The 22,165-nt window shown below is 41.6% G+C and overlaps 1 protein-coding gene across 4 annotated transcripts in view; it reads right to left on the bottom strand.

Annotated features, from left to right (window-relative positions):
- PDE4A (phosphodiesterase 4A) overlaps window positions 1-22,165 on the bottom strand; it is a 494,628-nt gene that overhangs the window by 38,158 nt on the left and 434,305 nt on the right. For all 4 annotated transcript variants that reach the window (XM_073622564.1, XM_073622565.1, XM_073622566.1 and 1 more), the window contains 3 exons: window positions 14,777-14,870; window positions 5,419-5,597; window positions 3,069-3,167 (listed from right to left, as the gene is read on the bottom strand). In XM_073622564.1, coding sequence (XP_073478665.1) covers window positions 3,069-3,167; window positions 5,419-5,597; window positions 14,777-14,870 — 372 coding nt within the window. The remainder of the gene's footprint in view (window positions 1-3,068; window positions 3,168-5,418; window positions 5,598-14,776; window positions 14,871-22,165) is intronic.

Raw genomic sequence — 22,165 nt, 5'->3', positions numbered from 1 at the left:
ACCTGTAGAATGTTTTAAACGTCTCCTATGGAGATTTTTGAGGGTAAAAATTTGACGCCATTCCATAAGCGGGCACAATTTTGAAGCGTGACATGTTGGGTATCAATTTACTTGGTGTAACATTATCTTTTACAATATAAAAAAAAATTGGGCTAACTTTACTGTTGTCTTATTTTTTCATTCAAAAATGTGAATTTATTCCAAAAAATAGCTTGTAAGACCGCTGCGCAAATATGGTGTGAAAAAAAGTATTTAAATGACTGCCATTTTATTCTCTAGGGTGTTAGAAAAAAAAACAATATATAATGTTTAGGGGTTCTAAGTAATTTTCTAGCAAAAAAAAATGTTTTAAACATGTAAACACCAAAATCTCAAAACGAGGCTGGTCCTTAAAGCGGAGTTCCACACAAAAATAGAACTTCTGCTTTTCGGAACCCTCCCCCCCTCTGGTGTCACATTTGGCACCTTTCAGGGGGGAGGGGGGTGCAGATACCTGTCTAAGACAGGTATTTGCACCCACTTCCGGCATAGACTCCCATGGGAGTCTATGCCTCTTCCTGTCCCTCCGCGCTGTCTCCTGGGAAACACACAGCTCCCAGGAGAGAGCGGGGACCAGTTACGATGCGCAGCGCGACTCACGCATGTGCAGTAGGGAACTGGGAAGTGAAGCCGCAACGCTTCACTTCCTGATTCCCTCTCCTAGGATGGCGGCAGCAGCTGCCGAGAACCGAGCGGGTTCTCTGCGTCACCTGCCGACATCGCTGGACCCTGGGACAGGTAAGTGGCCATGTATTAAAAGTCAGCAGCTGCAGTATTTGTAGCTGCTGGCTTTTAATATTTTTTTTTTTTGGCGGTTTAGGTGGACCTCCGCTTTAAGTGGTTAAATAAGAAGGAGGCGAAAGGGTCTTGTAAAAAGCCCCCAAATGTCTACACTGCTTTGTGCAATGTTATTGAAACCTAAGGCTGGATTACCCCTTTAAATGTATTATTGCTTAACAGTAAGCTTGTATGAATTGTGAAACTTAAAATGAGGAACAACTTATAGTTACATAATAGTTTTGCGTAGATACAGATACATAAAGAATTCTAAATAAATGTATCATTATAATTGGTTAATTGAATAAGTAGGTATATAAAGAAAATATGTCACCCAAATATGTACCCTTTATTGGTGGAGAATTATTAACACCCATCTCATCCTGTATATTTAAGATCTTGTACAAGCCAAAATAATCTGAACAGTGTGTAGATCTGATCTGTGTTAGGTCATTTTTATATATATATTGTTAACTGCGCAGAATCTTGGTGTGGCAGAATAGAGGAATGCCGGCAAATAAAATAAGGTAATGTAGAGAGTAATAAGGTGATAGTTAGGAATAGAGGCAGAGGATGATAGAGTATCCTTCAGATGGTGTCAGAATTAAGGGCCCCTTCACACTGGGGTGGTTTGCAGGCGCTATTGCGCTAATAATAGTGCCTGAAAACCGACCCGAAAGTGCCGCTGCTTTCATTCCAGTGTGAAAGCCCCGAGGGCTTTCACACTGGAGCGGTGCGCTAGCAGGACGGGAAAAAAAGTCCTGCTAGCAGCATCTTCGGAGCGGTGAAGGAGCGGAGTGTATACTGCTCCTTCACCGCTCCTGCCCATTGAAATCAATGGGACAGCATGGCTATACTGCCGGCAAAGCGCCTCTGCAGAGGCGCTTTGTGGTGGTTTTTAACCCTTTCTCGGCTGCTGGCGGGGGGGTAACACCGCCCCGCTAGCGGCTGAATACCGACAGTAAATCGCCGTTTACAATAGCGGTGCTTTACCGGCGACGGCGCCCCGCCCCAGTGTGAAAGGGCCCTAACTCAGAAAGCTAGAACTTAAAAGTTGTTTTGCTAGAGTCTTTGGGGTGGGGTGCAGGCCACCTAAGGTGACTAAATTGTTTAACTACTAAATTGCACCTGGGTTGCCCCCCTATGAGGACAGATGCCTCCAAAAAAGTAGTTTAGCGTGGCAGCCTGGGACTTGTATATTGTCATAACCCAGATTGCCTTGTTTAGGGAGCAGGAGTTGGCCATGGGGATCTAGGCGGGAAGCTGTCTGCTCATATTCTTGTCCCCAGTTGCCCTCCCTTCTAGAATAGAAGCCTCAAGCGTTGGGGTAACGCTGTGAAAAGTGGACACGCCCACTGGTAGCATAGGAGCTCATGGGAAATTGAGGAGCCTGGGCAGGTAGGGACTTAGTCAGAAATAGGGACAAAAGTTAGGAATCCCCCTTCCACACACCCGGATATTGGGAGAATGGTAAGTGCTTCTGTATGTACATTTCGCATAATCTGCTACTTTTCCTTACAGAAAAAAAGACTACCAAGGTAAGGGAGAGATCTCAAATTTATCTATGGCATCACATAAGGTGTTAAGAAAACTAAGCCAAAATAAACTGAACAGTGTGTAGATCTGATCTGTGTTAGGTCATTTTTATATATACATTGTTTACTGCGCAGAATCTGGGTGTGGCGGAATAGAGGAATTCCGGCAAATAAAATAAGGTAATGTAGACAGTAATAAGGTGATAGGAATAGAGGTATAGGATGGTAGAGTATCCTTCAGGAGGGGGTTGGAAGAAGTCCACAAAAGAGAATCGGTGAAGCCAATATCATTGTTTGAGATTTCAGTTCAGAGCACAGGAAGTTAAAAGGACACTGGGTCTCTGCAGGTATTTTCTGTACTTGCAATAAATTTACTTGGCCTAAAAATAAAAAAAATCCATACAGCCACCAAATCTAGGACTGGTAAGCTGCAATATATGACATTTTTGTCCTTGAGTTTATATATACTTTAAGGCTCCAGTGTCTTGATTTCTAGTGTGGGTGTTACAGAAAATTAAGAAATTCCACTATACACAAAGGACTTCAGTAAGGTGACTGAAATAAAAACTGTCTGTGCCACTGAACGCAATCAGTTAACATAGGCTAGTCACTATAAGCAACACACACAGTAAAAACCTTCATAAATGAGGCTCACAGTAATTTACTGTTCATGGATTTCTCTAACACACCTTAGTGAGGCCCGAGGATGCTACTTACCTGGAATATGGTGTACATTATACAGCCCAGCGGACGGTTATTGGAAAATTCCGCTACTCTGAAGATATTAAGGCCCCACTTGTTTAGATTATCCAATTCCTGGAACATACAGAGAAAGGCAGAGACTTAACGGGTTGATGAAGTTACTCCTACAGAGGGACAAATCATAAAATTTGAGGTTCGTTCTTTATAGGTTTTATGTTGTGGGCCATCAGCTCAGACTGACATGTCATGTAAGAGAAGACAGTCCCAAAGTTTACGTGTTGGCACTGTACCATTCACACAGATTGACAGGTAACTCATGAATCATTCTTACGTACAAGCATGCCAATCCTAGATCTCTCACAGCACTATGAGGCAGAGAATGCATCCTAACACACCGCAAACGCGGCATTTGATCACTAAACGAAAAATGGTGGAGCTTAGTATCAAATAACCCATTGAGTTAAAGAACTCCATTTTCACCATGGGGTGAATAAACAACACATTGGATAGAACGTATCCACTATAGCTTCATGTGTAGAAGGAGTGGCACCAGCAACAGGGTAGGTATCTACAAGAGTGAGTGATTCTTTATAATCACCGCTTCCAACCCAATATTATGAAACAGATCCACATACTTTTAGCTATACAAGTAGGTATGATGGCAAGGCCATGCCAGAGGTGAATACTGCCTGGGGCAGCCATTTTTGATGTCCCCCTGCAAATGGTAGCACTACCTGTGTGTGTGTGTGCGCACACATGCGCACACACACACAGGCACACACACACACACGCACAGCCAGCTCAGTGACATTGAACCTGTTAAAGGTACAGTCTCGGCATTACTTAGCAAGCTTCCTGCACAACTGCTTTGTCCAGTGTGTATTAGCCAGCATCTTTGTGCTCAGTGACACTGATCCTCCTGCATGGTTAACAGGCTCCCCATCACTGAAGAGGCTTGGCAGCAGTAGAGCAATGTTTCTCAACTCCAGTCCTCAAATACCCCCAACAGGTCATGTTTTCAGGATTTCCCTCAGATGAAACGATTGTGGTAATTACTAAGGCAGTGAAACTGATCAAAACACCAATGCAAAATAATGGAAGGCCTGAAAACATGACCTGTTGGGGGTACTTGAGGACCGGAGTTGAGAAACATTGCTGTAGAGAGCTCAGCTTTGATTTTATCTGTCTTAGCGTAACTGAGCTGCACTAAAGATGATATGGATACTCTGATCTTAATGCTGTGTCCCCACCATACCTCCACAATAGCCGCCTGAAGCAGCTGCCTAAAATGGCTCATGTGATGGTTAGGTGTCCACATACTTTCCTGGGGGCGTCATAGTTGGCTGCCAGATTAAAATGTATAGGTCATTATAATAGAACAAGTGTATAGAACACCAAACCATTCTGTAGTTTGTATAAAAATGTCGAAGAGTTAGACGCTCTCGTTTTATTGCCGTCTGTGTCCCTGTTGGGAGACTCACTTCCACTATTGGTTCTGGTGGGCATTGTTTCCAGTACAGAAAGTGATGGAAAAATCAAAATTTTTAAAATTATAACAGAAGGCGAGGGAAATCTTCCAGGGTAAACTCTGTTCTAGTGACAACTAAGAGGGGATATCCTCTTGCTTTGGAATGATCTCCTCTTACCTCCAAATTTATCTCTGGAACATGAAATGAAAGAAAATCTCCCCAAAGGCCCACAGACAAATTAAAATAAAACGAAAAAAATATTCAGACTTGTTCAGTTGGGGAGATTTCCCTTCACTGTCCAATACCCAAAAACAAGAAGAGGAAATCCCTCCAAACTGAGGGAATCCTAGGTTGCAACCAAGAACTAGTGTTCCCACTGAAAGATTTCCCCTCTATTTCTATTCAGGTGACAACCCAAAATTTGGTATTTTCCTTTACTTTCACTCTCGATGATAAAGCGAGTGACTCAAAGCAATAAAAACCTGATAGGTGTTCTAATCCCCCTCCACTCTATCCAAAACTAAAAAAAAAAAGAGTTTTAAATATACTTAAAGTTACTAAATATCTTGAACGGCAATTATACATATCATTTTTTTTTTTTACAAAAGTGGAGATTTAATGAAAAAGAACATGCTGCTTTGTGTGATCCATATTAATAGGCTGGGAACAAACTGGCATGTCAGCATTCTGTAAAATATGCAAAATGTGATTTCCCTATGCAGAGTTGTCAGAGATCTGGCCATGGGTCAGGTATTGGGCAACTTGAATCTGCAATTACCAATTTACCACCAAATAATGGCTTGCAAAAAACTAAGCTCAAACTCAATAGGTATTCAATGCTGGTAGATCCCAAATCCATTCAGCACTAACTATACATCTATTCACAATCTCTGTACCTTCTCAAGAGGCTCCTCCTGGTCAGTCTTGACTCCAAAACGAGGTATCATAGAGTTGGTCAGGCTGGAGCTGTGCGTGAGCTTCTTGACACCACTTATTTGGCACATTGTCTGTTGTTTCTTCTTCTTCTCTCGCTCCTTCTGTGTTGGGGATGGGATATCCACTTCGTTCTGTTTGTCTGCAACACATAAACAGCTAAGTTACAGAACAAGACACACGGACAGCTTGGTACGACAACACAGCATAGTGGTTAACGTAAAAGTACAGAAGAATAGTGGAAGCTTCGGTCAAATGACCCATAAGGTTCACCCTTCCTTTTGTAAGAGCAGGTCTTAATATAAAAGCAAATGTATCAGAATACAAAGGTAAAGATGGGCCAATACCGATGGATCTCCAGAATTCATCAAACGTTTATTGGTATAAAATATTATATGGCTATGATATCTCAAAAGCACTTTGTTTTGTACTAGCCATGATTATAACTGGATTTAGGTGATTCTTCTGTACTGGAATTCATTCTTTTTATATTCTGATTGTACTAGTCATGCTTAGAACTGAATTTAGGAGATTCATCGGTCCTGGAAGTCTTTCCTTTTATATTTCGATTTTGATGCTGTCTGTGGTCTGTAGAAGTATATCAGGATTCCCCATGCAACAGCATATTATGTCCTATGATACAGGCAATGAATGACCAGTTGTCATGAGTGAAATGGGGCCCTTTCCCTCAGCACTGTATACACTGTATGCACTGTATACATGAGCCCCCAAAATATAATTTTAGATATACCGATCCTGGGTCCTCCAGCCTCTGAAGATTCTCTGAAGATTCTGCGCCCATTTTCTAGTGCGATTATTCCAAGTGTTATAAAAGAGGTCAAAAACATAAAAAAGCGCAGAAGGAGTGGTTCCATGTTCATAATAAAATGTTGTGTAGCTTTATCGGAGAAACCCTCTGCAGTGTCTCAGGTGGGTGGGGTGCTGTGAGCCCATTGAGAGAGAAGACTGGACATTTAAACTTGTAGGATGAACAGGTGTCCTATCTACATAGCCATCTTACAGGAAGGATGGCGAAATGGACGGTTTACCAGCCCAGGAACATGTGACTGGTACAGATCATGTATCTTATGGGAAAGCGATTGCACGGTTTACACAGTAATATGAAACCTAATATCCCACTGTGTATCTGTAACCTAGCAAAACGTTACTAAAATGGTTTAACTGCTATTACTAAATGTACAGAACCCTCCACACTGTGTAAAGATAATCCCAACTCCACACTATTGTACTGTGGGGAAGGGGTGGTGAGCAACCGTTAAACAGATCCAGCTCTGACAGTCAATACCTCTTGTGGCTTACAAGATAATTCAGAAAGACATGCCAATCAAAAGTGAAAAAAAAAATCATCCCAGGAAGTCAAAATGGGAAACAGGAGAAATTTAAATCTCTTCTGCACAGTTAGGCATTGCCAGTGTCAGCCGTGCAACATGGATGCTTACCCTGAGGACCTATAGGCTCATTCAAAGTTGGCTCTCTGCCACATCCTGATTGGTTCATAAAGCGGACAAATGTCCAGTGGGAACACCATAATGGGCCGAGCTACATGACATCATCATGCCAGGCCGGAAGTGGAAGTGTGTTTTCTGTGTATGTGATGCCGAATCCTAATCTTAAAAGGACTTTCTAAAGTGGACTTGTCCTTTGCACTGGATTGAGGTGCACTGATTTTGTAAGTGGCTATTTGTTACATAAATAATATACTACACAAGGAAAGTCTTCTTGTTTTTTAGCAAAACTAAATAAAGAGGAAAGACTTCACCCTATATAATGATACCTGGTGTTGGAGGAGGAATAAGGAGAGTTGTTAATACATCTGGTGCAACTTGGATGCCTATTTAAAGTGACCTATACAGAGCAAAGGTCAGTACCCTGAAGTAACAGGAAGGTGTGAAAGGTGATCGAGCACACAGTAGTGTTAACTGGACAAGAATCACATGGTCACAGAAGGAGGATGTATTCACTTTATTATGAACATTGTTATGTTGAACTATATATCAGCACAGTTATGAGTACTATTGAGTGACTAATTTTGGCACTTAAATAATCATTTTTTAATTATTGGAGCACAAACAATATATCAGTATTTAACTGATGTAGTGCAGGGAATATTTGGGTTTTATTTTAAGTAATGAAAAATACCAAGCCACCTGACTCTCTCTTCAGCAGCAGCACTGCTCTTGACTCTGGTCCCTCAGACCTTCTCACCTAGCTTTTCCTGGCTCACCCAGCCTGTAGTTACAGCTCAGTCCTGTACGGTCCCACTCCTGGCCTCTCAATAGGGGTTCTCTTGACACCATGGGCTCTCTGACTCCTGTGAGACTTATGCAGTGTACACAGGGGCGGACTTTCCGGCCGGACTGGTCCGACGGAACAAATCCGTCAGACAATCTGATCGTGTGTGGGCTTCATCGGACCTTCAGCGGACTTTTTCTGTTGAAAATCAGACGGACTTTAGATTTAGAACATGTTTCAAATCTTTCCGACGGACTCGAGTCTGATCGAAAAATCTGTTCGTCTGTATGCTAGTCCAATGGACGAAAAAACCACGCAAGGGCAGCTATTGGCTACTGGCTATGAACTTCCTTACTCTAGTCCGGTCGTACATCATGTTCAAACGACCGGACTTTCTAACGGACTTTAGTCCGTTCATGTGTGTGCAAGTCCATCGTAACTCCCTCGAAAGTCCATCGGAAAGATGGACTTTCATTTGCGGTTGAAAAATTCGCCCGTGTGTACACAGCATAACAGATACCCTCACTTCCGAGGACTCGTCTAGTTGTCTGCGCTCTTCCAGTCTCCCAGACACGCTTAGCCACTTCGACTCTCTCAGCATGATGGACAAGGAATCTTTCCAACATGGAGTACGATCTCCTGATCACCCTTGTCTCCCAACAGAAACACACACCTGTCTTCAAACATGAGCACACCTCCCTCCCGGCTGGAGCACTCAGCTTTACCCAAGCCTTGCTTATAATGAGTGTGCTCATCTGCAGGTCTCCAAAAGAACCTGGACACGGGATTTAAAGGCTTTGCCCCACTTAAGAATGTTTTTTTTATTTTTTTTATGGCAACTCATGCCTATGTGGGTTGTGTTGTAGTGTGTTGCAGAGCACCGTAGCAAAGGTGCATTGAGCATGTATGAATAAGGCACATATACCTTGCTCTGTAGTGCATTGCATTGAAAGTGCACAGTACTACATGCATTACCACAGAACTCTAGGCTGGACAAGCCCAGAGAAGGCAAGCATGCAGAATCAGAGTTCCTATAGAGAACACAGACATACCCCTACTACTGTTTGTTAGGAGATCATTGCTGACAAGAAAACAGTTTACATGGTAAGACAGCAATGGAAGTGTTTCCATAGTCAGCTCTTGCTTGACCAGACTCGCTTATATAGACTGTGCATTTTCATCTTAGTTTTCTATCCACTGTAGTGTCTGCTTCTACTCCTAGACTGGCATCTGTGCATTGGGTGGCAGCGGACCTCATCCTAGCTCTATACGTACTCTATCCACTGATCATTGAGTCTGGGAATATTGTGACATGGCCTACAAAATCACAGAGGGCTGATTGCCGCATACCGTTCCCGGACAGTGAAATGTGAACGGCAGCCCTTCTCTCACTGAAGATCAACATGAGGGAACATTTCGATGATCACCAGTGGAACCAATAAAAGGTCACACAGATGAGGCAATTGGTAAAACTGCCAATCTGGAAAGAGCCCATGCACACGGCTGCATGGGTGTACAGAGCTTGTGTAAAGTCATCCCCGAGGGCCCCACCTGCTGTGTACAGGTCACTAGCATCCATGAGCCCTACTGGCTATATTTTCCCTGTACACCAGGGGTTCTGGAGGTATTGATGGCTAAATAGGGCAAAAAAAATTATGATTTGCACGACTCCAGCCACTTGCCCATAAACACAGAGTGGGTTTCTTGTTTTTGGGTTTGCTGAAGGATGTGTAAAATACCTTCTGTTATAAAGAACTTTATGATGTATCTCACTGATTGCAAATGTAAGGGGCAATTTTTTTACTGACCACCAATATGGGATACACTACAATTTTCGTTATCTGCATTTATTTTATTGTTATAGATAATTTAGTTAATTTCATTATTAATTAAAATAATGTTGTCGAATGGAATCATCCTTGGTGTACAAAATACCAAGTCGACCATATCCCTTTATTTTAAGAGCTATTCCATATTCAACAGGGGAAGATTGGCTGCCCTAGATTATAAAGCAGAGAACGAACACCCACAGGGATGTCCTCCCTATCATATCCCAGGAGAAGCAGCCTTGATCCACCAGATGTCTCCAGTCACAGCTCACCCGGCAGACAGGAAACTAAAGGCCTCTCCCCCTTTTCCCACAGCTGGCACTTTTTAAGGGAAAACTAAATATACATTCATACAACAAACATAAATAATCCGTAGTGCATCCTGCATCATTCCCACGTCAGAGGATTATTAATACATGATGGGGCTGCTGTCTGAAAACTGTAAACTTTCTGTGTGCGTGAGAATCATGAATCACAAGTCCTTCTGTCCAACTCACAACTGCAGTCAATCTGTCATCCCCTGAAGAGATCTCTGTGCACTCATGTCTAGGCCCAGGAGATGCTTTAAATTAAGGGTTAGTCCCCCAAAACCCATATTTCAGCCTATGGTAGATGTTGTGGGGTATCCTACGATTGCCCACTTGCCATGACATTTATAGTGGGATCTCACTCTGCCTGTTGAGGTTTTAATTTATTTAATGGAAAATACAAGAGGTGGGCAAGACCAACCCCTTTGCAGCAGGACAGAAAAATAATGTGCTTTGTTAATGTACAGTATATGTAAAAACCAGGAGGTTTTTTTTTAGATAATTTTGAATAGCATGAGGTAGTGTTAATTATGGAAGAGTTGTATTGCCGTCAGCCCATGGAGGTAATACATCCACTCTATTTTTCCCAGTGACCATGATCACGGTACAGAAAGTAATGGGAAATGCTAAATGTTATGCCGCGTACACACGGTCGGACTATTCAGCTACAAAAGTCCGACAGCCCGTCCGACAGACTTTCGACAGACTTTTGGCGGACTTTCAACAGTCTTTCTAATGACCAGACTTGCCTACACACGATCACACAAAAGTCCGACGGATTCGTACGTGATGACGTACACCGGACTAAAATAAGGAAGTTGATAGCCAGTAGCCAATAGCTGCCCTAGCGTGGGTTTTTGTCCGTTGGACTAGCATACAGACGAGCGGATTTCTGGGTCCGGCGGAGTTACGACGTAAAGATTTGAAGCATGTTCCAAATCTGAAATCCATCAGATTTGCGACTGGAAAAGTCTGCTGAAGGTCCGGTGAAACCCACACAGGATCGGATTTTCCGCCGGATTTGGTCCGTCGGACAAGTCCGGTCGAAAAGTCCGACCGTGTGTACGCGGCATTAGGGTTGTCAACAGGGGATTTAATCTCACTTTGCAGAATTTATTTATTTATTTTTTACTTCTGGTCATGTCTCTGAAATAAACTAAGCTGACAGTATGCAATGTGTCCAGGTTCGACAGTTTGGATCAAGTCTTCTAATGGCATCTCGAATGAGTCCATTCATACCCACGGTTTTAGCCCTGAAGGGGGAACCAACCCCCCCCCCCCCCTCAAACACATTGGGTTCATCTGATACCTTTGTGCAATAAACATTAAAGGATAAGTTCAGCTTTATAAATAAAGAAAATATATATATATATATATATATATATATATATATATATATATATATATATATATATATATATATATATATATATATATATAAATAATAATAATAATAATAATAATAATAATAATAATAATAATAATAATAAATGCACATCTTTATGCAGGTAAAATAAATTGTGCATTATTTCTTTTATTAGGAGCCTGCAAAGCATTGCACCCATGATCAGCAGATCACAGGTGCAATCTCAGGCTCCTGCAGACTGTCAGTGTAGCTGTCTGCCCATACTGTGTACGGGCAGGCAGTTACTGAATGACAGGAATGATCAATTAACTATCAAGAGCTAACTCATCAGCGCCCTGGTGGTTCTTTGAGAACTACAAGCCATCAGAACTCTGTGTATTAATGACGTGGCCGGGTAGGGGGAGCCCCGCATAGCCACTTTTTTTTAAATTGTGACAGCAGGTGCAGGTAGAAGATCCCCAGCCCACTGTCACAATGTGGACTCTGCTCAGTTAGTAACATGTTACATGTTGCACCCTAAATATGGGTGTAACATGTTACTTAAGGTGAACTTATCCCAAGATTTTACCTTTTTGTGTCAAACTTTTGCACTGGGCGCTCTTCGGTACTCACCCCAGAGCTATGTCTCTGGAACAGGAAGCTAAGGGAAATCTCCCTGACAGACATTAAATGCTGACAAGCTTTCTGAAGCTTAACTAAAGCCAAAACTTTTATTTTAATTTTGGATAGAGTAGGGAAGATCACTGTTAGTTATTTTGCAATCTGGGTCCCTTTTGAGATTTCCTTTTACTTTCGGTCCCATAACCAGAGCGGGAGGTGGGAGGAAATATTTTCAAAGTGAAGATTTCATCTCTATTCCTCTTATGGTGACAACTCAAAATTTGGGATTTTCTCACTTTCACTCTTGACAACGGTCACCAAGACAAATAGAGGTGTGGACACAGGCAACAAATAAAAATTTGACATGGTCACTCATCCCTCTCCATGCATGTGAAGCTCAGCGTACATTTTCAGCACCGCTCTGTGTTGTGATGTCGTCACTCCCCATGCACATGCTTGGGAGTGACATCATTGCGGCCTTACCAACCAAGCAGCGAAAGAGTCGGAACCCGGAAGGAAGACGAGGAGAAGATGGCAGCGCCTGTGATCAACAGGAGACTAATATGCTGTGGATACTAACACATTATGGCTAAAAGCTCTGGGGTCCAATTTAAAAATAAAACATTTGGTAAAAGGTTTTATTCCGCTTTTAAAATAAAAAGTTTGGGTCTTACACTTTCCTATCCCCAAAAGCAGCTGGATATGCAGGAACAATCTGACTGCCCTGAGAATGGTCTCTCAGCTGGCTCTTCCCAAACTGTCTATACAGTCAGCATACATTTTTATGTCCATCTTGTACATAAGGGAGGAAGAAAGGAAGGTAAAACCAGAGATTCCTGGTATCAGGGGAAACAACGGCCATCAAACAAGGCTATCAATCCTGTCCAATCAATCCTTGCCCTTGTGATCAGGTGATCACCTCGTTTGGATGAAATGGACAGTTCTCAGGTTCCAGCTGGAGTAGCTCATGCCATTTCGAATTGCAGTGACAGATGCTTCAGAGGGTAAGGCCGTCGTGGGGATGTACTACATATTTGGTGCTCCTTTCTGAACCTGAATGCACTTTGGTCCAGAGTGTTTGGCCACCTTCAAATTTGGTTTAAAAAAATAGTCCCAAATGATGCAAGGTTGGGCCTTCCACATCATACAATTCCAGGTCTTTTCTCATACCCATAGAAATTGACTACTTCTTTGTTCCTGGCTTGCGAAACAAAGCCTGGAAGAAGTCCAGAGTCCATTTTCAAGAAGTCAAAGACTGCATAAATGTGATCCTGGTTAATTATGCAATAATTTTAACGATTCACAACCTAACTTTCCTAAAATATCCCAATCATGGCTTGCTTACACTTTTCCACGTCTGAACTCTTCTAGCCTGAGTTATTTATAGCCTACCTATTAGGCTCCTGGACCCGCGTCTGAGGGGGATATATATATCCCTACATATCCTTATCAGTTTTCTATGTAAACCTCCCATTCCCCCTCCCTTTCTCTCTGTCTTTTCTTGTTGGGATATACAGGTCAAAAAAGGTGGTCTTCAAACTGTGGCCCAATGTCTGATTGTGGCCCTTTGCTTGCCTTTTTCCAGCCCTTGAGGCACTATTCCTTCTATTGGGACCAATGATGGGGCACCATTCCATTCACTGACACCAACAGTGGGGCTGTATTCCTCCTACTGACATCAATGATGGGGTACCATTCTTTCCACTAACACCAACAATAGGACATAATTCTTTTCACTGACACCAATGATGGTGCACTGTTCCTGCCACTAATACCAATAAAAGGGGCACAATTCCTCCTCCTACGGACCACCAAGCCTGAGACATTGTAGACTCCCATTGATGCTGGGGCATTTTCTACTCTTGCTGGCCAAAGTCCAGCCAGCCTAAATTCTGAAAAGCAGTAAACTGGCCCCTTGTTTAGAAGTTTGGAGACCCCTGGTCTAGACTGCTGACCCAGATTTTGGGCCCATACAAAGGCCCTCAAGTAATGCATTACATTGGACCCTGGAAGTTTATTGCTTGGTCTATGTACCCTCCTTTATCGTCATAAGATCTTTTAGCCCCTGCATGCTTGCTGTTATCCTGTTATAAAGCAATAAAAGTAACTAACAGAAAATAGACAGTTCAGTGGGGATGAGATCAGGGCTCTGTGTAGGCCACTTGAGTTCTTCCCCTCCAAACCATGCCTTTATGGAGCTGGCTTGGTGTGCATGGGGTACAATCATTCTGGAACCAAAAGGATCCTTCCACAAAATTGTTCAGACATGGTTGGAAGTACACAGTTGCCTATAACTGTCTAACACTACCCTTCACTGGAAACACCTAAAACGTAATATATTGGAGTGTCCATTTAGTTTTGGCAATATATGTAGGTGTAATAGTCAGGTGCCCATAAACTTTTTGACATATAGTGTCATTCAGTAAAAGTCTATGGAAAGAATGTAGTCAAAACATTTATTGGAAACAATATTTACTGTAAGGGACTTATTTTGCAATCCTTTTTTCAGTTGCCCAACAAGGATGCTGACTGCAATATAAGTTGCATAAGCCGTAGCAGGAGAATGCACTGTATATGATCATAGACCACAGCATGCAAGTAAAAACCATACCAAAAATGATAACAGCAACTCTAAATGATAATTTAATCAAAATACAAACCATGATAATAATCCTTTAAGACTGATATGGAACCTGTGGTTGTAATTCTGCTCAGCCAGTCCTATAATTTACACATTCTTGCCAAACTCGAGATAGGTGACGCCCTATGTTTTCATCTTCATCATGCCTCGCCTGTCTGATGACAGGACAAGAACCAGCAAAGAAGCTATAAAGCATAATAGTGGTGTCACCATTCTGGTGTCATTCACAGGACTGGCTGAAAAGAATTTCAAATCCCTTAAACAAAAAACGTCAATGAACCTGTACATGCCTGGAATTATTCTTTAATGCAGAGTGTGACTCACCGAGAAAAGTGTTGGAAATATATTCTGAGACCTGGTTCCCGGAACGGCTCATCTCAGACAAGTGTGTTAGCTCACGGTTCAACATCCTCTTGAACTGTGGGAGACAGAGACCATTAAAAGAAAGTCAGTCATTTACCTTGGAAATGTCTGATACAGAGGTATGTGACCACAGATATGTACACCACAGCAGTCCTTCCAGAAAGTTAGGCACTTTTTTTATTTTATTTGCTGTAACAGACGCTATCTTTTGTCGTTTGATAACAAAAACAACAAGCAAGAGAAATTCTCGTAAGTAAAGATGGTTTGACCTTGGAAATTTCTGGCACTGGAAATGCCAAATATACCATGAGCTGCCTCCTTTATATTAGATTGAAATACTGTCATTTATAACCCATATTTTACATTTTTCTTTCTTTTCATGTTTAAATCTGCTAAATACATTCCAAGTACATCAAAATGCAGGACAATCTCTCCCGTCCCTCTTTATTTCATTGTTTATGGACATGTCCTTCTGTCTCCTATTGGGATCAAGTCCTGACATTTGACTAGAGTCACCTCCATCTGTCCCACCAAGGACCCGTTGCTCTGTGTCTTGGACTATGAGGACTCCTCTGCCCGGACCCCGACTTCAACTACCTCAGGATTGCCCCAGTGGGCTCATCTGTCTACTGGTGGAACAGAGTAATCCTTAGGGTGTGGATCCAGCCCTCACCGCCACGTATTTAAGCCATGAAAAAGAATTTACAGTCCCTGTTTTATTTGGAAAAATTGGATATAACTGTTCAGAACTACAAAACTACCTACCGTTTCTTTTCCCGCTGGAGACGATTCGTGGAGTATTGCTTTTCTATGGCAGAACTCACCCTTCTCATGAAGCCGTTTTAGTATACCGACTGGTACTTGAAAGCCGAACTTACCAACACATTGGGCAAACTGAAGATTTCTGACACAGGTCAGTCCCTTAATCCGCCTACTACATCAAGAGCAGATGCTTAGACCCCCCTGCATCTAGGAATTATATTGGAAAGTGTTCTTGTTTAGAGGTTGCAGTATGGGTTATATCTATTTTGTTTTGTTGCTCTTTTGTTCTAGTAGGATACGCTTCCATTCCTCCAAATATATTCAATATGCTAGATTCTGTGAGGTCGATATATCTTGGGTATCTTACGTCTACACGGTATTCCTTCTTTGGTACCTAGGAACTTTTTCATTTTTATGCTCCGACACCTCTTGTTATATACCTTTTGTATTTCTTGCTATGCAAAGTTATGCCACTTTTGCAGTATATCTGTTATGTTTTCTTGAAGTTTAATAAAAATTGTTAAAAAAAAAAAAAAAAAAGCATGCAGGATGTGCAAAGTCTTAAGGGGTTAATTTTCTATAGAAAGCAGACACAGGTGAAATAGAAAAGCCTGTCCCCTGTCAGCATGCTGCAGAGAAGAACCCTTCATCTCTGTTGAAGCAGTGGTCTCTCTGCAGAGGTCTGACATGCCACTTCCCGAGTCAGACCTATAGCTCTACAATCAGCAAATTTCATTATACCTGCTGATTGGGGAGCTCTAGCTCTGACTATGCAGGGGGTAAAACCATATCTCTGCAGGGAGACCACTGCTTCCACACAGCAAGCAAGGGTCCTTCTCTACAGCTGGCAGGGGATATGCTTTCCATGGAAAAACTGTAAGAATACTTTCAACTTCTACATAACTACCTGATCATACTACAAGTACATGCAATTTCTGCATCACTCTCTAATGCAAAATCCATAGAGACTACATGTACATCCACCTTCTCCATCACTCTAATACTTGATCATACTAGAAGTATCTGCACTTTTTGCATCACTTTAAAGCCTAACCATAATACAAGTACCTCCACTTTCTGCATTACTCTTTAATACCAAAACATACTATAAGTACTTACAAGCGTCTCCAACTGCATCACTCTCCAACACCTAACACAAGTACCTTTATCATCTGCCTAACTCTCTAAAACCTATATTCTAATACAAGTTTGTACACCTGCATCACTCACTAAGCCTCGGTTCACACCAGAGGCGGCACGACTTGCAGGTCGCCTCACCGAGGCGACCTGCAAAACAACTTCTGTATAGAAGTCTATGCAAGTCGCCCCAAGTCGCCCCCAAAGTCGTACAGGAACCTTTTTCTAAGTCGGAGCGACTTGCGTCGCTCCGATTAGAATGGTTCCATTGTACTGAAGGGGACGCTACTTGTCAGGCGACCTAGGTCCCTTGACATTTTCCACATTTTGTCATGTTACAACCAAAAACGTCAATATATTTTAATTGGGATTTTATGTGATAGACCAACACAAAGTGGCACATAATTGTGAAGTGGAAGGAAAATGATAAATGGTTTTCAAAATGTTTTACAAATAAATATCTCAAAAGTGTGACATGCATTTGCATTCAGCCCCCTTTACTCTGATACCCCTCACTAAAATCTAGTGGAACCAGTTGCATTCAGAAGTCACCTAATTAGTAAATGGAGTCCACCTGTGTGTAATTTAATCTCAGTATAAATTCAGCTGTTCTGTGAAGCCCTCAAAAGGTTTTTTTTAGAGAACTTTGGTGAACAAACAGCATCATGAAGGCCAAGGAACAGACCAGACAGGTCAGGAATAAAATTGTGGAGAAGTTTAAAGCAGGGTTAGGTTATAAAAAAAAATATCCCAAGCTTTGAACATCTCATGGAGAACTGTTCAATCCATCATCTGAAAATTGAAAGTGTATGGCACAACTGCAATCCTACCAAGATATGGCCGCCCACCTAAACTGAGAGGCCGGGCAAGGAGAGCATTAATCAGAGAAGCAGCCAAGAGGCTCATGGTAACTCTGGAGGAGCTGCAGAGATCCACAGCTCAGGTGGGGGAATCTGTCCACAGGACAACTATTGGTTGTGCATGCCACAAATCTGGCCTTTATGGAAGAGTGGCAAGAAGAAAGCCATTGTTAAAAGAAAGCCATAAGAAGTCCTGTTTGCAGATTGCGAGAAGCCATGTGGAGGACACAGCAAACATGTAGAAGAGGCTGCTCTGGTCAGATGAGACCAAAATTGAACTTTTTGGCCTAAAAGCAAAACGCTATGTGTGATGGAAAACTAACACTGCACATCACCCTGAACACACCATCCTCACTGTGAAACATGGTGGTGGTAGCATCATGTTGTGGGGATGCTTTTCGTCAGCAGGGACAGGGAAACTGGTCAGAGTTGATGGGAAGATGGATGGAGCCAAATACAGGGCAATCTTAGAAGACAACCTGTTAGAGTCTGCAAAAGACTTGAGACTGGGGCAGAGGTTCACCTTCCAGCAGGACAATGACCCTAAACATACAGACAGAGCTACAGTGGAAGGGTTTAGATCAAAGCATATTCATGTGTTAGAATATCCCAGTCAAAGCCAAACCTAAATCCATTTGAGAATCTGTGGCAAGACTTGAAAAAATTGGTGCTCACAGACACTCTCCATCCAATATGACAGAGCTTGAGCTATTTTGCAGGAAGAATGGGCAAAAATGTCACTCTCTAGATGTGCAAACCTGGTAGAGACATCCCCAAAAAGATTTGCAGCTGTAATTGCAGGGAAAGGAGGTTCTACAAAGTATTGACTCAGGGGGGCTGAATACAAATGCACACCACACTTTTCAGATATTTATTTTTTTTTTAAATTGAAAACCATCATTTTCCTTTCACTTCACAATTGTGTTGGTCTATCAAATAAAATCCCAATAAAATACATTTACATTTTTAGTTGTAACATGACAAAATTTGGAAAATTTCAAGGGGTATGAATACTTTTTCAAGGCACCGTACATCACTTTCTGAAACCCAACCATACTACAAATGCCTCCACCATCTACATCACTCTCTGAAACCCAAACATACTACAAGTGCCCCCACCTTCTCCATGCCAAAACATACTATGGGTACCTACAAATGCATCACAGTATAAGGTCTTTCAAGATCGGTATGTATGTTGTTCATGTAATAAAATAAATGTATGTTTAAAGATGAACTTGAGGGAAATATGTAGGATCATTTGGGCCAGTTACACATTTATCAAAAAATACAGCTAAAAACAGGTAGTGCAAGTATCTAAATCTATTTTTTGTTATTTTTTATCACACAATAAAAATGTGAAACAAAATTGACACGTGAGCACAAGTGACAGTGACTAATGAATAGAGATAATAAATAAATATATGTGGAGACATACTGGATATACGAATTGGGGTCCTATTTTCCGCAAGGTATCAATGTCGATTGGGACATCAATTCGTTTATTAACCAGGCATAAATTGTAATTTACTTTAGATTTTTTCTTTTTTCCTGGCATTTACTATTCATGGTAGCTCGATAGTGATGGTCTCCCTTTTTTAGCTATATTTTTATATATATACATTGCCATACGCTATATGGTTTTTAACTTTTTAGGCCTATTCTTTTTGTATACATTGTATGTGCTTTTAAACATAATAGTTTGGCATGTTAATGTATTTATGCCCCCTACTGGAAGTGTCTGGGAGGTCAATAATCCGAATCTATATAATGTAGACTATGGAATAATTTTTCTATCTTCTATTATAGATCTCTGTGGGCATTGATAGTATATTTAATTTTTCATACCACCAAGCTTTTTATGTGCACTTGTAGCACATTTAAATTCCATATAATTCGACTTCCATCCCTGCTGACACTTGTTTGCCACTTCCGCCCTGTGTCATAGGGCAGAGCCTTGCTTCCTGCGGGTGGACGTCTAGTAATTGATGACGAGGCGTGGTTGTTATCCCGGAGCGCACCGTCGTTGCCGCGTTATGCGCATGACGTCATTGCGCTATACGGGAGTGAGGCTTGGGTGACGGCTTGGAACGTACTGTCGCCGCTACCCAGCCTTACGCGTGACGTCATTGCGCTCAAATGAGGCTCGTTACAGGGTTGGAACGCAGCGGCATCGTTGCGCTCCTATCCAGAGGACACAGACAGTGATAGTGAGGCTTGGTTACGGACTAACTATCCAGACCACCAGTCACTTATTCTTGCCTCATAATTTCACCATAGAAGTTATATTTTAACATATGTCCCGACTACCTAGTCTGCTTCTCTAAATGGCTTCAAAACACCAAGCCCATAATCTATGTCCCTCAAAACCGGAAATAAGGTCATCTGGTTCACTTCCGGTTCAGGACACTTCCATTGGGGGTCATTATTTGTTTGTCTATATATAGAGCGGTGGGGTGAGGGGGTCCACACCCCAGAAGACGACTTCTTAGTCGAAACATGTCGGGTTGATCCCTCACAACTACCGCTACACGATTGATACGCTAATTTTATCTGCAAAAATGTGAGTCTGTTTTTTTATTGTTACTTTTTAAATAAATCCAAGTTTTACGTTATTACACTATGTGAGTGTTTTTATTCCTCACATGTAATACGAATTTTTCGCATGGTCTACGGTGGTATATCTATCAATGTGGAAGTCGTGTTGACCGATTCTTCCTCCCCATGGTTTGTGTGACGATAACTTCTGACCGGATAATACGTCTAGACCTGTTGGTCACTAAGCCTTTTTGACCTGTATGGCATACGCCATTTCAGGCCATACCTTCCGGTAAGCCTCCATAGCTTCTGGTGATGGTCCTGGCACTGTTTCCAAACCTCCGTGCACCTCGGGTCTTCTATGGTCCACGTACCTACCAGGCTACTGGGTTGAAAGCTCTTCTACACATATAAGAAAACACCTGCCTAAAATTGTTCATGTACTGTTGTCACGAATTTTTTTGGTGTTTTGGACTTTACATTAGATAACTGTTCATGCACTGTTATCACATATTTCTTTTATTGTTTTAGATCATATCTAATATTTGTATTGAACACATATATTTATTTATTATCTCTATTCATTAGTCACTGTCACTTGTGCTCACGTGTCAATTTTGTTTCACATATTTATTGTGTGATATTACCTAATGCTTAGTTTCATATATTGCTACTATTAGCGCCACACTTTGTATTTTTTCGTTGTTATTTCTGCCCTTGAGTCTACGGGTGTGTTGGCTGCTCCCCCAGTTTGTTTTTAGCGCAGCGCTGTACCACATTTACAAATAGTTATTTTTTATCAGGACTCAGACAGAGATGGAGGGTTAGCACTGTGAGCCAATCAGGCTCTACAACACAAAGTACAAAGGGCTTCTAATTTAACACTTGCGGATAGGCAAGAGCAGCAGAATAATGACCCTATCAGTGTGGTGTCACTGTCCAATCAGTAGGCTGGGGGGCAGACCAGTGACCAAGCTGTATCCCCAATTTCAGCATAGAAAATTGTAGTCATTAAGCTTTTTGCTCGGGGTGACTGGATCACAAGACTGTACAGAATTGAAAATCTTTTGATGCATAATAGAGTTAATAAAAATTAGAATTAATTTATTTAATAGCTTGTCTGAATTCCAGCCTTAAATATTTATTTCTGGTTGCCAAACTCATCAAAATGGCACTGTCTGGGCACCTTAAGTCAAGGGTTACCACATAAGCATTGTTATCATGCTGTCCTGAAGAAGCATATTTTGATCTTCCAAAAACATAAAAAATTAAAGTAGAACTATAGGCAGATTTTTTTTTTTCATTTTGGATAGAGCAAGGAAGGGTAGTAACCCCTGTCAGATTTATTTTTGCAATCTGTGTCCCATTGCAGAGATTTCCCTTCACTTCCTGTCCCATAGCCAAACAGGAAGTGAAAGGAAATCCCTGAACATTAAAAAAGTGGGAAGCACATATACAAACTGTTGTAATTCCTACACCGTTCACCTGATTTGGATGTAAATACCCTCAAATTAAAGCTAAAAGTCTGCAGTTGTTCATTTCATTTCAAATCCATTGTGGTGGTGTATAGAGCCAAAAAGATTAGAATTGTGTCGATGTCCCAATATTTATGGACCTAACTGTGTGTGAGCAACTATTGTCATGGATGAAACACATGAAGGGCAAAATTAGAACCAAATTATCTAATGAGCACCTTGAGAATTGCTACTACAAGCATCAAACCAGATATTGATGGGTTTATCAAAAATATCACACTGGTTTTATGTTGCCCCCTTTTCACTATCAGTGAATGCTAACTTGCTATCTGCCCAACTTTTTCTGCTCATCTGCTATCCCTATTGTTAGTGTATTGTACATGTTATGTGTGACAATTCCTCTTCTTCCAATGTGGCCCAGGAAGGTCAAAATGTTAGACACCCCTGACCTAAGGTGTTCATACAGTCCCATTTTTAGGAGTTTAGTAACCAAATATCAAATGGTGGTGACACCTTTCTTTAAAGGTGATAGACTCCAACTGAAAATATCCAAAGATTCATCACTTCAACTATAAATTGCT

Source organism: Aquarana catesbeiana, linkage group LG03, assembly GCF_042186555.1.
Source record: "Aquarana catesbeiana isolate 2022-GZ linkage group LG03, ASM4218655v1, whole genome shotgun sequence".
Lineage (NCBI taxonomy): Eukaryota > Metazoa > Chordata > Amphibia > Anura > Ranidae > Aquarana > Aquarana catesbeiana.
This window is presented reverse-complemented; position numbering and strand designations above follow the sequence as displayed.